This window comes from Seriola lalandi, unplaced genomic scaffold, assembly GCF_002814215.2.
Source record: "Seriola lalandi dorsalis isolate HSWRI2012SDOR001 ecotype SW California unplaced genomic scaffold, Sedor1 jcf7180002054885, whole genome shotgun sequence".
In the NCBI taxonomy this organism is placed as follows: Eukaryota; Metazoa; Chordata; class Actinopteri; order Carangiformes; family Carangidae; genus Seriola; species Seriola lalandi.
Window position 1 is genome coordinate 4,179,347 of NW_019525437.1, and position 13,925 is coordinate 4,193,271.

Below are 13,925 nucleotides of genomic sequence, written 5' to 3' on the forward strand. Positions count from 1 at the left end.
GTCCACGGTTCAGTTCTGATAGTTAATTACTGTAGTTTCTATTAGTGTCAGCGTCATAAAAACACTTTGTTTTGTTACTGCGCTGAGTAAAATGCTATCGAACCCCATACTGTTCACTCGAGGTGAATATCAGTGATTTTGTGTATAAGGAAAATCTGAAGTGCAGAAATGTCCCAGATATTTGATCATGTCTTGAAGCTGGAGTGAAATTCCTCAGACTTTAACCATCTGCAGAAGTGATCATGGACTTCTCTCCTGCTGGTGGCTCCACACACGGCAATAGTTAAATCATGCTCCTGTGTTGCAGGCAGCTCTTTCTATCTTGGTTGTTATGGAAAGATACGGACACGCAAAGTCCTGCTTCACACTTGTCCACAAAGTTTCGGACAAAGGTTTTGTTTTCATTGCTGCTTCATGACCTTATGTGTTTTTCTATGCAGGTTGGTGTTATAGACCATGACACGCGGTTTTGTATTTGTCCAGACATCTAGGTAAAAACTGGCTACATATGGTTTGTAATAGTAATAATAATTTTGAGATGTCGACGTTACATACAACTACTATTGTCAACATTTTTTCAGTGATTATTTTCCAGATTTTATTGGGGCCCTGCTTCAAATAGAAACATAGTACTTTAAAAGTTGTTGAAACAACTGTTTTAACCTCGAAGCGTAAACCAAATCCGTTCTTAGTGGCATCTGCTCATAAGCAGAGTCAGACTGACCAATTCATTCAGTCCTAAAACTGACCAGGATTGTGGTTTCGGTCGCTAACTGTATGTCTGCATGTGTGGCCATATAGTTAATATGATACTGGAAGTTTCATAGTTATTCTGATGCACAGAGGTTTGTGCCAACGCCACTCTTATAATCTTTGAGGATCACGTTGACATTATCGCAAATACTATTTTTATTTTATTCCTATTATACGTTTTTTTCTGTATTTTAAGCATGAGCCATCCACTGATCAGAGAGTTGGTGGTTCCATTCCTGGCTCCTCTAGTCTGCATTTCGTAGTGTCTTTGGGCAAGACACTGAGCGGTAAAACTAGAAAAGCGGTACAGTGCAGTTCATTCATTTACCACTTAACTGGACTGATAAAACAGAAAACCGGAGGGAATGGGATCAATTATTGGTCAAAAACTGGTCTTTCATCATGACGACAGGGTTCAGGACTCTGATTGAGCTACTTGTTGTCGGTCCAACCTGGCAACACAGGCTGAGCTTCCCCGCTGTTGTAACTTTCCATCGTTGTAAAATCCTGCACCACAAGCGGTGACTGGCATCTGATAAACCAACAAAATGTAGCTTTTAATTCGTCTTTACTCTTTTCAGTGATTCCATGCTTCCTCCAGTTTCACGTGTTCTGTCATGTTGCTGTAAACTGCAGATGTACCGGCCGCCATTACATCACCACAGCTTGCATGCAGAACAATTGATGTTCTGGTAAGTCTCACACGGGCTGCGCTTGTGACAACACAGACCACTTGTTGATTAATGCTCTGGGGAACAAAACCCTTGTTTCTCTTTTTTCCATTTTGGTCTCCGCACCCTCAGCTGGCCTTCTGTCCACTGTGTCGTCAACATTTTCCGTCCTTGTAGCTTGAATTTTCTGCCTCTTTGCCCTTCATTTCCTGCTGTGTTACACAAGTCAGATGTTTCTCACACAGGAAAATTAAAATTTAATCAATCATTAAAATATCTGCAGTGTCTCAGAGCAGCACATCTCAATAACTTTGTCCGGTGGGGAAATGATCTATTTTCTGTAAACTTGCATGTTGCTATTACTGCGCACAAGACAAATTCCTGTTGAGTTTGGGGCTGTCTGTTTCATTAGCAATTAATCTGCCAGTTGTTTTCTAAATTAATCCACAATTGTTTGGTGGATAATATGTCAGAAAATTGTGAAAAATGCATTACAGTTTTATAGGTCTGCAATTTGCTAATTATTGCAGAATAAATTCCAGGACAGACTTTTGTAGTAGCATGATGCTGTATAGGGATGTTTGTTGAAAGAACTCCATTTAAACATAAATAAATATTCATCAAATCTTAATAAATGTTCTTCTTCATACATGTTCAACTGTACACTTTCATATTATTGCATAGACACCTGCTGTGTACTGAATAAAAGACTTTTATTACTTGTTATTATATTATATTTTTAATGGATGGATAATAAATTGAACACTGTGTCTATTTACACTAATATTGGTGCAAATTTACATATAAATTATTAGAAAAGAGCCCAAAGTTTAAATCAGTTTGCTATAAGTTGATGCTTGTTTTGTCCGGCCTTTACCTTTACTCCAAAACTGAATTATATCAACAAGAAAGAGAAAATCCTCATAAATGAGAACCTACAATTAGAGTGATAAATTACTTTAGTGATTAATTGATCATTAAAGGGGCTATTTATAAGTTTTCTCTGCCGCAGAAACTGGTTTCTTGCCAGGAGCAGGTCGTCGACCCTTGTTGTCTTTACAAGAGAAGAGGTTATAATACGTCATCTGAGCAGCACTGTGTCTTCAGGGCAGATTTGAGGCTATAGTGAGTCGCTATCGGAAAGTGATGAGACAGCTGGGGCTAGATGGTTAGCATGCTAACTTCAGTAGAAGGAAAGACGTGATAAAGACAAGACCCTAACATTGGCTCCACCTCTGGAGACAGATCTTGGTGAGTAAAAGAATGAAGTTTGATGCTGAGCTGATAACGTTTCTTCTAGATTGCTAAGTAAACAGCTGCTAATGCTAACGTTAGCTATGTAGCAATAGCAAAAACTCACAAATAGCTCCTTTAAAATAGCTGTTGATTATGTTTCTGATGATTGACTAACTAATCAAATTGCTTCAGCTCCAGTTGAACGTGGAAAATTAATTCTTGACTTCCAAAGATCTTTTTGTTTGAAACAGCCGCAAAAGTTTGAAACTAGTTAACTTGTGGGTCAGTAAGATGTAATTAATGTGTATTTTTTATTTTATTTTATTGTGTATGACATCTCTGGCAGATGTGGGGAACACAGCAACAAGCCCCCTCCGGCCCCCCCAACACAAACAAGACTCTTCAAAGACTTTTTCGGTTCAATCCAGGTCAGTAGTGCAGAAAAAATGGGGGGGGGGGGCTCCCTTGGTTAACCACCAGTACATCAGCCTTCCATGACTGCATGATGGAGGCCAAAATAGTCTTTAACAGGATGAGGTCATGAACGCAGCAGTGGAACAAACCACCTCACCATCCCACCAAATGTGAGATGTCAGAGTCACTGCAGACGCTGTCGGAGCCGGAGATCAACAACAAGGAAGGAAAATATGTATCTTTTCAAGCACAGAAAGAAAGAGAGACAGAGAGAGAGAGAGAGAGAGAGAGAGAGAGAGGGAGGGAGAGAGGGAGAGATAACATGTAAAAGGCATCTGACAGAGAAATTCCAGCAAAATACCAGAGGCCTGGAGGAGAGAGAGAGGGGAAGTGTTTCTGTGCATGTATGCCCTCCTTAAAATTCCCAGGGGGGGGCAGAAGGAGAGATAACGCAGTATAAACAAGAGAGAGAATGAGCAGAAAACGCCTGCTGAGAGAAAGAAAAAGAATAAAGAAAACAAGGAGAAAACAAAAGCTGCTGAAGTTCAGCTCTCAGACAGATGGTGAACTGTCACGTTTATACACGTGAAGAAAATCATTCAACCACACGCATTCTTTCATTCTCTCTGACACTTGTGAGCACGTACGTACCCAGGGATGCAGTCATGATGTGACACTGTCAGAAGGATCCAGAACTTCCAGTTTCCTGTTTTACCCCCAAGTTTCAGGACCACGTCTTCAACCTTCCTGCTCTAAAGTCTGTTTCTGGTGCCTCCCGGCGTGAATCAAACTCTCCCTGTGTCCAGAATCTCCTCCTCCTTCTCTCTGTCTCTCTCTCTCTCTCTCTCTCTCTTTCTCTGTTTGACTTCTGTCTGCAAAAAGCAATCTGAGCGCGACTCGCTGAGGTTTTCCTTTTTCTTTTTTTTCAGGGGGTAGGTAGTTTCGCCACCATGCCCGACTCCCTCTGTCCACCAGATGGAAAAATAAGCTCCCGGTTTGTTCCTGGCTTGTTGTGACACCGCTCGACTTCTGAGTTTGTATGGAGGGAGGGACAGAGGGAGGGAGGAAGAGAGGAGAGGTAGAGAATTTCTCCCCCCTCCCCTCCATCCTTGCCGACATACCCTCCCTCCTCTTCCTCTCACTGACCACTGAGCATTGTTTCTGCCGGGCCACTGTGAGCACTTTCCCCCAATCACAGTGGATTCCAGCGGGGTCAGAGGTCACATGTGGCCTTTTATGGACCACAGAGAGGAGGGGGAGGAGGTGGTGGCGTTTTGGTGGTGGTTGGCGGTTGGGATGTGGAGGGGGGGGGTTGATCTGGGGGGGTTTCTATGGCCTCTCTGTCAGGGCATGTGTGTCCACTCCCACCATCTGCTCGCCACAAACACTGAGACAAAGGCATGCAGACGCACACTGACTGTGTCTCCTGCCATGTCTCTAATCTTAGAGCATCATAAATTACAACATTCAGCTCCTGATTGAATTGTGTGGAGTTTACTTTTGTTTCAGAGGAAGCGTGTGCTGCTGCTGGGCCTTATTTTAACCTGTCGCAGGAAATGAGCTCCGTCCATCTGTGCTGCTCATTTATCAGTTTAAAGGACCACATCTTCATTTTGAAAATAACTTCACGAATGCTAACAAAAAACTTTATGAATTCAGATTTAAACAAAACCAAACAGTGAACTGGCCCCAGTTCATATTTCAGGGAAGAATATGAGAGTGGTATTGATCTTACCATCTAATTTCGTAAAATGTTGAACTGTTCCTTAAAAAGAATTATCACCAGATATTATAGATTGTGTGTTTAAGCCATGTGGTCTTTCATTTATAAGCTTAAAGTTCCTCCAGATGTTTTAAACTCTGTAAAAAGTGAAAAGAATATCAAAAACTGGGTCTGAAGCTCATCTACTCTTACTGCCTGATTGGTAAATCTGGATCAGGCCTTGAGCCCCGCCCACCACCTGCTTGCTCCAGGTGGACAGGTGAAAGAGCAGAGAGCATCAAGGTGGTTAGAGGAGGAAACATCAGAGAGACTCAGCCACATGTTTGAGCCTCAGTCAGACCCAGACCCAGAGTCTGTCGGGACCAGAATCAGAGACTAGCAGACGGATCAGAACAGTTAGCGCAGTTAGCATCTTTTATTTGTTTATGTTGTTTGTTAGCTTGTAACTGGCAGTGGCTGGCACAGTGTTAGCTGTTGTGCTAATGCTAACTCTCTCTCTCTGTACTGACAAGGTTTCAGGTTTATTTAGCTCCGCCCTCCGTCCCCACAAGCTGACAGGATTGGTTCCTCAGGTTTGTGACATATGAAACCCTGGCTGTCTGAATCTGTTGTTATGAGACTGTCATTGGTTCACTGCAGCTCCAAGGTGGAAACACTCATCATATGGATGTTAAGAATGTTAAGTTGGTGAAAAATCATCTTTTTGTGCTGATAATCTGATTATGATTGTAAAGAGGGAGAATTATTAAATATTTGATTTGTTAATTTTTTGCTAAATTTACATATAAAACAACTTCCTCCTTTTGTGTTAGAAAATAGATTAATTACAAAAAACTCCTTTCTGATAAACAAACCTATTCCAGACCAGTCCAGACTCCTAAAGAATATTGAGTAATTACTGCTGATAGTTGTTGTGATAACATGATTAGTCATACATACATTTTTTAAAATTAATCATTAGTGCAATAATTGAACTGTACTTTCAAACTTTTCTATTTTCTTTTTTTATCTTCTTCATTATTTTTTTATGTATTTCTGGTCAACTTGAGTCATTTTTAAATACACTTAATTTATTCTTCTTAATTTAATTTAAGAAGTGTCTTTATGAAAAATCACTTCATGAGATTAAAACTTAAAATACAGAGCAGTTTTCTGACATTACAGATGGTTCCTAAAGATCTGTTGACCACACAGGTAGTTTAATTGGTAATTAAACAATCAACCATCTGTCTGCACAAAACCTGTTCAGGATCAGCAATGGCACTTGAAATCTGTGAGATCCATCATCCGTCTCTCATTCAGCCCTCTCACCCTCCCTCTACTTTCCCCTGACCTTTGACCCCTGAGCCTCAGACAGTCAAGTGTTTATCTGAGCGGACCATCCGCCCTCTGCTAAACCCTCAGCTCATAACAACATTGACATTCCTCTGGCTGAAACCTGCTTCCGCTGGCTGAGAGCTACTGTATATATCACTGTTTATTTGTGATTCGGCCACATGTGCGCAGACGAAATCATTACATAACATGTCAGAGGTTCACTGTCACGAGGAAGAGACAACAGCAGGGTTTATCTCCGGGTTGATACGAGGCGAAACACTGAGACGAATCTGTGATGTAAAGAATGTCATTTATCTGTCGCCATTAAACCTTTTAAAATATTATTGTAATTGTGTTGAATTTTGTGTTTCTCTCTTTGGTTTCTATGCAATTATATTTATTGTAATTTATTTTGTATTTTATGCATTATACCTACATTTTATCTTTTACTGTGTTGTAAGGCGTCCTTGATTGCCTTGAAAGGCGCCTATAAATAAAAATTAATTTTTATTATTATTATTATTATTATTTGATGATTTTACAGGTTAAAATCCACCTCAACATCTTGGTTAAAACTGGCATAAATTTGGTTGCTTGTTAAGCCCTGCTTCATTTTGAAATATAACTACTGAAATCACTTATATCTAAAATTGTGTAGAATTTGTAAAATAACTAATGACCTTAATGCTGCACTAATAAATATCTAATATTTACAATTCGTCAAATATAAATGAACGCTGCTCATCGTGCGAAACCTTGAATCTGATGAAAATGATCATCACCTCTGCAGGTGGCCTCAGCTCTGTGGAGCTTTTTAGCGTTTCAGTGAAAAGCTCTGATGAAGCCCCTGTCCCTGACCAAACATCAGACAGACCAGCTGGTGAACACAGTGAAGCTAAATAGAGATATTTCCCTCAGGAAAACTAAAAGAGAGAACATGCTGGACTTATATTCATTACATGGTCAGAAACATGTCTCAGAATGTCTGCTAATGTCTGCTGGATGTGTAAGAAGGCAATAGTTGTCTAATTAATTCACAGCTGCCCCCAAATGTTGCAAAAAATCCTGCATGCTGTTTTAATTCACTTTTTAAAGTCACACACTGGAACGTTTTAGATATGTTGCCTGAAAATACTGCACATTACATTACATTTTTAAATTTAAATCAATGTTATAAATGCACTTTATTTGCATCTGTGTTTGAATTTCATTAACATCAACACCAGCACATACATCACACAAACAATCCCAGCATTCCCAGTGTGATCAGCCCCGTGATAACAGTGCGGGAACTCATGCTGCCCACTATAATCACTCCCCACACTCCAGTAGCCTCAGGTCAATTTGTGATTACATTAATGACTGTAAACATGAAATAAAAATCATTTAAATGGGGAATCTGACTGCTCTGTCCCGACATGGCAATTTACTTCCCAGACCGTCGTCTGCCTCTAACGTGGGAAACAGGAAACTGTTGTCTGCCCTCAAAACGGGAGCAGGCAACAGATATTGGGTGTCCTTTGTTAATTCTTCTGTCCATCCAGCAGAAAGAAAGAATCAGGTGTTTTTTCTGTACACAAATAATAATACTCTTTCATCAGCTCTTTTTCCATCCTGCTGCCTCTCTGCTCTGACAAACATGTTTATAATAAACACACAAACCTGCCCTTTAAAAGAATGGACTGGTCTGTCTGCAGCACACAGGGAAATGCCACCATAAATATCACCTTTTCATATCAATAAATGTTTGGGAAAATATTTAGATTTTCTGATTATCTGCAGTAGCTGGTTTCGATTTGATATTGATCATTTTGATCTTGATAAACATTTGAAACATTTCACAAAATTAACATTAAATAAAGGATGTGAGCTGTTTTCTTTAGGGTGGAGGTAAATATAGACTAGATAGATTCAAATATACCATGTATTTTTGTATATGAAGTAAAACTTCATTTCCACCCAGTAAAATTTTCAGTATAGCAGTGATATAGCATCACTTTCTTATTAAATTTATTGGTTTTACCAGTTTCAATTTATGTTTGATGCTGAACTCGCAGCATGTCTTCTAGACTGGTAAATAAACAGTGGGTTAATGCACAATAACACTGGCTATGTTAAACTTAGCTAACGTTAGCTACACATGAAATCCATAGCAATACTTAAACTTTCATAAGTTGAGTCCCATTTCAGGGACCACATTTTTCGAAGGACGTGTTCTACGAATGTGTGGCCCTTCGAGGACCACGAAGGCCGAATCAAAATGAGACACAGTTTCAGCAGAAGCTATAACGTCAACATTCACTCATCACAGCTAATAAACACAGCAGAATATAACACTGTATTTACCGTTTACTGGCTTAATAACGTCAACTGGTGCTGATACTGTAAGTCCTGTAAGTAAGTAAGTGTTAATAGTACTTTGAGAAAAACTACACAGTCTTAGTTGAACTTAGCTCACGTTAGCTAACGAGGGATGTCACTGTCAGTACTTCCAGTTTCATAGTAAAAGCCTGCTGCTGCCTTCACATGCAGTTATTGTGAAGTACATGCAGGAAGTGGTGCAGCTTCAGCAGAGGCTTTAAGCATCAACGTTAGCTCATCACAGCACATACTGTGAACAGAGATGAATGTTTATATTATTAAACATATTTTACACTGCAAAGGAAGTTTCTGTTGATATTAGACAAGTTGGCAACTGTTGTTCTTCCTGAAGAAGCAACAAACAGTTTTACAGCCTCTGGTTTTATCATTACATTTCCACCTTATATACATATGTCTCGTATCGTCACATCATTTGTTTCCTCACTGAGAGCGCAAAAAGTGTCAGAACCACTGCAGGACGACAGCCACTGAGATCAGATATGAAACTCCACCACTTGTGTTTTTTGACACTACAGTAAATTCCTCCTGCAGCTGTGTGGCTCATGTCTCCTCCAGCAGGATGTGCAGGACAAACAAAAGACCCTCCCCTCTCCCCCTGTCCCCTCCCAGAACAGGACATGAGTGGACATCCTGCCAGCAGTGGTGTCTTCCTCTGTAAGCCTCAGCTATTATTAGCGGACTTCCAGCATCAGCTGTCCTGCACAGGGGGCTGATGGGAAATACATTCAAATGCACTTTTTCTTTTTAATCCCTTCAACTGCTTTTTGCTTCGAACACAAAAACGCAGGAATAAACCATCTGTGACTCTGACCAGCGATGACTGACCAAAAACAGAGCCGTGCCCGCATAATCCAGCCAATAGCAACAAAGTACAGGCCAGGTGTGTGGGTGTGTGTGTGTGTGTGTGTGTGTGTGTGTGTGTGTGTGTGTGTGTGTTTGGTGCATTACACCGGGAGGACATTCCAGCAAGCTCTTGAACACTGTCCAGCAACAATCAGGAGCTTGAGTGCTTCGGTTCAAACTCTAGTGCTTTCGCCAGTCAAACACACACACACATACACTCACACTGCTGGGGAAAGTGTACCTTGTGTCCAGCTGTGTTGCTCCCACTGGACTCCGGCCCTGAGCTGGGAAAACTCTGAGAAATGTTTTACTGGGGAGAGAAGGAAGACGCTGATAAGATTTCAACATGCAGACACACCCACGGCCAGAAGTGTCTGTTTTGACCCTTATCTCTTACCGTAGGGCGTTGGAGGGGTTACAGGGAAGGCCGGAGTTTGTGGGACAAGGTCTGGGCTCTCCGTTTGTCCCTGATAACCCACGCTGTTGGCTTTGTGGAGATGCCCATGCTTTAAACAAGAACAGAACAAAAAATAAGAAAAGAACAAGACAGAGGGAAAAGTGCATGATTCACTTTTTTCTTCTAAATTGTATGAGGTGACAACCCCCCCACACACACACACACACACACACACACACACACACACACACACCAGCAGACATCAGTCTTGTGATCTGTGTTTTGGTTTAAACAGTCGGGCCATTCATGCCAGTCAGCCATAAGAACGAGTGCAGGAGAGACAGAGGGAGGTAAAAAAGAGCAAAGATGTAGATACAGTCACACAATCATGATCTCAACAGAGACGGTGATAACTCAATGTTACACTCAATTCAGAGACACGAGTTGAATCAAAGGTTATTAAAGTTTAAGGGGTTTGGTTCAATAAAGCCAAAGTAAACTGATATAATCTGATCAAAGCTGGAGTCAGGATCAATTAAAGTGAATCTGAGACTAAACTGTTGTCTTCCTGTTGCTTCACTCACTCAGCTCAGATCTAGAGAAGTGAGAGCACCTCTCTGTCTCCTCTGCCTGTGTGTGAATGTCCTCGAGTTTCCTCTTGTGCATGAGTCTCGCCTGCAGATACTGATAACTGTATTACTGTTTGCATGTTGAGTGTCACAGTTTATATTTGGTGTGAGTTGTGCATGTTTATATGCTTTAGTTATTTGCTGCGTAGTATTTTCTAATGTCGTGTATCTGTATTTGTTTTGGTTGTTTTCTTCCTCTGCTGGTGCGGCGTGAAATGTGTCTGTAGTGAATCGAACAGTCACACACATGTGGATGGGACATAACGGAACTTATAAGAGAAGTGAAGCCATTTGGACTGAAGTGTGCAGACTGTACTTGGCTCAGTCTGTCCCTGCCTTCTGGGTGGCTAGTGCTCATTAGCTAGCTCTGGAAATATCAGACTGATGTCAACAAGCCTTAACAGCTGGAGCAGATGATGAGTCTGTTAAAACTTTCTATCTCTATCTGGTTGATATATCAACCAGTGACACAACATTTTCTTTATTTGCATCATGAGGACGGCCCTGCAGGTGGTGGAGGTCTTTAATTCAACTTGGTCATCTGTCACATGAAGGTTAGCGTAACTTCAATCAGGAAGAGACAAGTTTAGCTCATCTGAATCCAACCTCATCGTTTCATCTCTCCACCCCCACCAGTGTCTAGGCCGGGGGGGGGTGGTCCTACACTATGCACAGCCTTTCTTCCCCTCTCCAATACGATGATATCACATCGGGGGTCTAATCACCAATGACGCTCACCTTTACCTTTTCGTGTTATGCACATGCTTTTAAAGCTTTGCTCACTCAAAAATTTCAGTCTTTCCTGATTGAAATGAAGTCTTCCTACTCTTTGTGCATTTTGCAAAAAAAATTTAAAAATTAAATGAAAAGAAATGAGTTAGTCCCCAAGCTTGGAAAAAAAAGTGAGATTCATTTTGTGTCCATATTGCCCTGGGCTAGTTGAAGGAGCACTCTCACTCTGAGGGGAGAGGAAGTGCTGGGTGGGAGGGATGTAAGCTGAATACTGTCCCCTGGGCTCTGGAGAGAGAGGGAGGAGCAGAGGACCAGCGGCAGAAACCCTGGACAGATGGAGGAGACGTGTGGACGTTACCTCGTTTTCCTCGGACATTTAAGACTCACTCTGCTTTCTGGACTTTTAATTACCTTGTTTTTCTCAACTGGCTGGACAATATTTAAGCTTCTCATTTTATCGCAGCATCCATGCCGCTTAATTTTAGTTGTTTTGATTATTTTTAACTACTTTAAGAAAATAACCTTTTGAAGCTTTTAACAGCCTTTATGATGAAAATGTTTCACTGATGTGTTTTCCCAGGGTGCCAAGCTTCTTTTTGCCAGGACTTTGTCAGTTAATCTGATCACTTCTCACTAATGTTGTGTTATCTTTATGTTCTATTAGCTACTGATGGATTACTGGGGGTTAGGGTTAAAGTAAAGTGGCTGACAGGTGAGTTGAACAGGAAACTGTATTTACCCGAGAAGGTGAGAAAGGGGGACTGTGGACTGGGGAGCCCCTGAAGGTCTGAGGTGCCCCCCCTATCCATCCTGGACTGTGTAGACCGGCGTAGTCTGTCACATTACTGACCTGCTTCTGCTGCTTCCACCCTGATCAGGAGGAGAGAGATAAAGAGGAGGTGGTTAGTCAGACAGTCAGACAGATTATGATCAGAAATCTAATCAGTCATATGTTCCTCCATGAATATACACATCCACCAACTGTTATGTCTACAGTAAGAAAAAAAAGAAAAAAGAAGCATAACAGTAAAGAGTGTTGATTCATGAGCTGTCCCTCCTGTCTTCAGGTCTGGACTCTGTTTAGCATTTCCTGTTTTATTTTGAAATCGCCTTTCTTGTGAATGTTTCACCTCCTGCATTTGTGTGTGTTTCCCGCCTATGTGATTACCTGCCCCGCCCTGATTACTTTCACCTTTTCCTCATTACCTTTGCCTCCCTTTAGTGTGCGTCCCCCCTCAATCTTTTGTCTGCCTCTGTGTGTGTGTGTGTGTGTGTGTGTGTGTGTGTGTGTGTGTGTGTGTGTGTGTGTGTGTGTGTCTGTGTCTGTGTCTGTATTTGGATCCTGAAATCATTGAACCGCGACGATTGACACGTTGTTATGACCAGATGCAATAAAAGGTGATGACAGAAATTGCCGTTTGGTGTGTTTGTGTCTGACAAACTGCTTGTATCAGTGTGTTTATCAGGGCAGAGTCTGTGTGACTAAGTGAGGCTCCTCTGGGACCAGATGGTGGAACATCACGGTGTTTAGTCGGAAAAACATCTGTTCAATCGGTTGTTTTCAGATGTGAGTAGATCATCCACTCACAGACATCCATACTCACATTAAACAGATAATGTATAACAAGCTGCTTCTGACCAGCAGGGTGAAAATAATATAGGAATATAGAACAAACTGACGAACAAAGGCTTATTTTATCCACCACCAGCCACCAGTTGTGGAGTTAATGACCAAAAATTTCAATGTCAATAATTTGAGCCCATTTTCTTTTTTTTTTTATTGATACACAGAAAACACTAAAATTAGAAATGCAGGTATGATAGCAAAGAGGTTGTTTGGTTATTGTAGACAGCTAACAATAAAGTAAAAACTTCAAGAGGCAGGAGATCAGTTGATGGTTATACAGTGCAAACTTTATTCTGTATATTTTTGGGTAATTTTACTCAGCTAGAAAAACAATCTTAAGGCACAGACTTTTTTCCGCATCTGCGTCACAGCTACAGACTTTTCTCCAGTTGTGTGGACACACACGCGGTTCCATTCGTAGCAGAAACAAGGGTCTGATATTAAACTTTTATAAAAATCAAGAAGAAGTAGGAGAAGAGAACAAGAGGAAGGCAAAAACGCAAAATATAATGTGCAACTGCTTAATGAGAACAGGAGAATAGGACCAGGAGTTCAATGTCATTTGTCTTTGTACTGTTTCAAAGAGGAGTCATATAAATGTGGGTAACAAAGAATCCAGTTTGCTGCTGTGAGCATGTGCAGTCGGTGCACTTGCCAAGCGTACGGTCCACACACACTCACAAATTTCACTCGCGGACATGGGCGGATGGCGATATTTATGTCACACGGACGGAAGGGAATTGGCCTTAAGGCTGGGAATACGCTCGCTGCGTGGCGGCAGCGGAAAGTCTTGGTTTTCAATTCAGCGCCCATGTTAACAGGTTAGAGCGTTAGACACACTGTCTTTACTGCTGAAAGTAGGCGTCTCACACCTCGTGGCTGCATCCAATGATCTAGAGATTCAGCGTCTCGGTTGTTTTTATTTACATCTCGCAGCAAAAATAGACAGAAAAAAGAACATAAACAAAAAAACATACCAGCAACATCACATGAAACTATCACATTCCACTATCGCTGTCTCTGTCTTGGCTGAATCTGAATCTGATACAGACATGAAAAAATATAAACATGTTTTTTAACCTTTGTAGCAGCTGCATGTGGAGACAGTGACACTTTAGTGACGTTTTCTGTCAAAAATAAATGAGAAATTCATTTATAATGAAAAGAAATCCACCATTCCAGAAACCTGCAAACTCTATGT

At 41.1% G+C, this 13,925-nt stretch overlaps 1 protein-coding gene across 1 annotated transcript in view; it reads right to left on the reverse strand.

Annotated features, from left to right (window-relative positions):
- Window positions 1-13,925, reverse strand: part of tns3.2 (tensin 3, tandem duplicate 2) — a 55,380-nt gene that overhangs the window by 15,531 nt on the left and 25,924 nt on the right. Inside the window, exons 14-16 of the mRNA XM_087179998.1 lie at window positions 11,837-11,967; window positions 9,737-9,845; window positions 9,581-9,649 (exon numbers count right to left, since the gene is read on the reverse strand). Of these exons, the coding sequence (XP_087036124.1) occupies window positions 9,581-9,649; window positions 9,737-9,845; window positions 11,837-11,967 (309 nt within the window). The remainder of the gene's footprint in view (window positions 1-9,580; window positions 9,650-9,736; window positions 9,846-11,836; window positions 11,968-13,925) is intronic.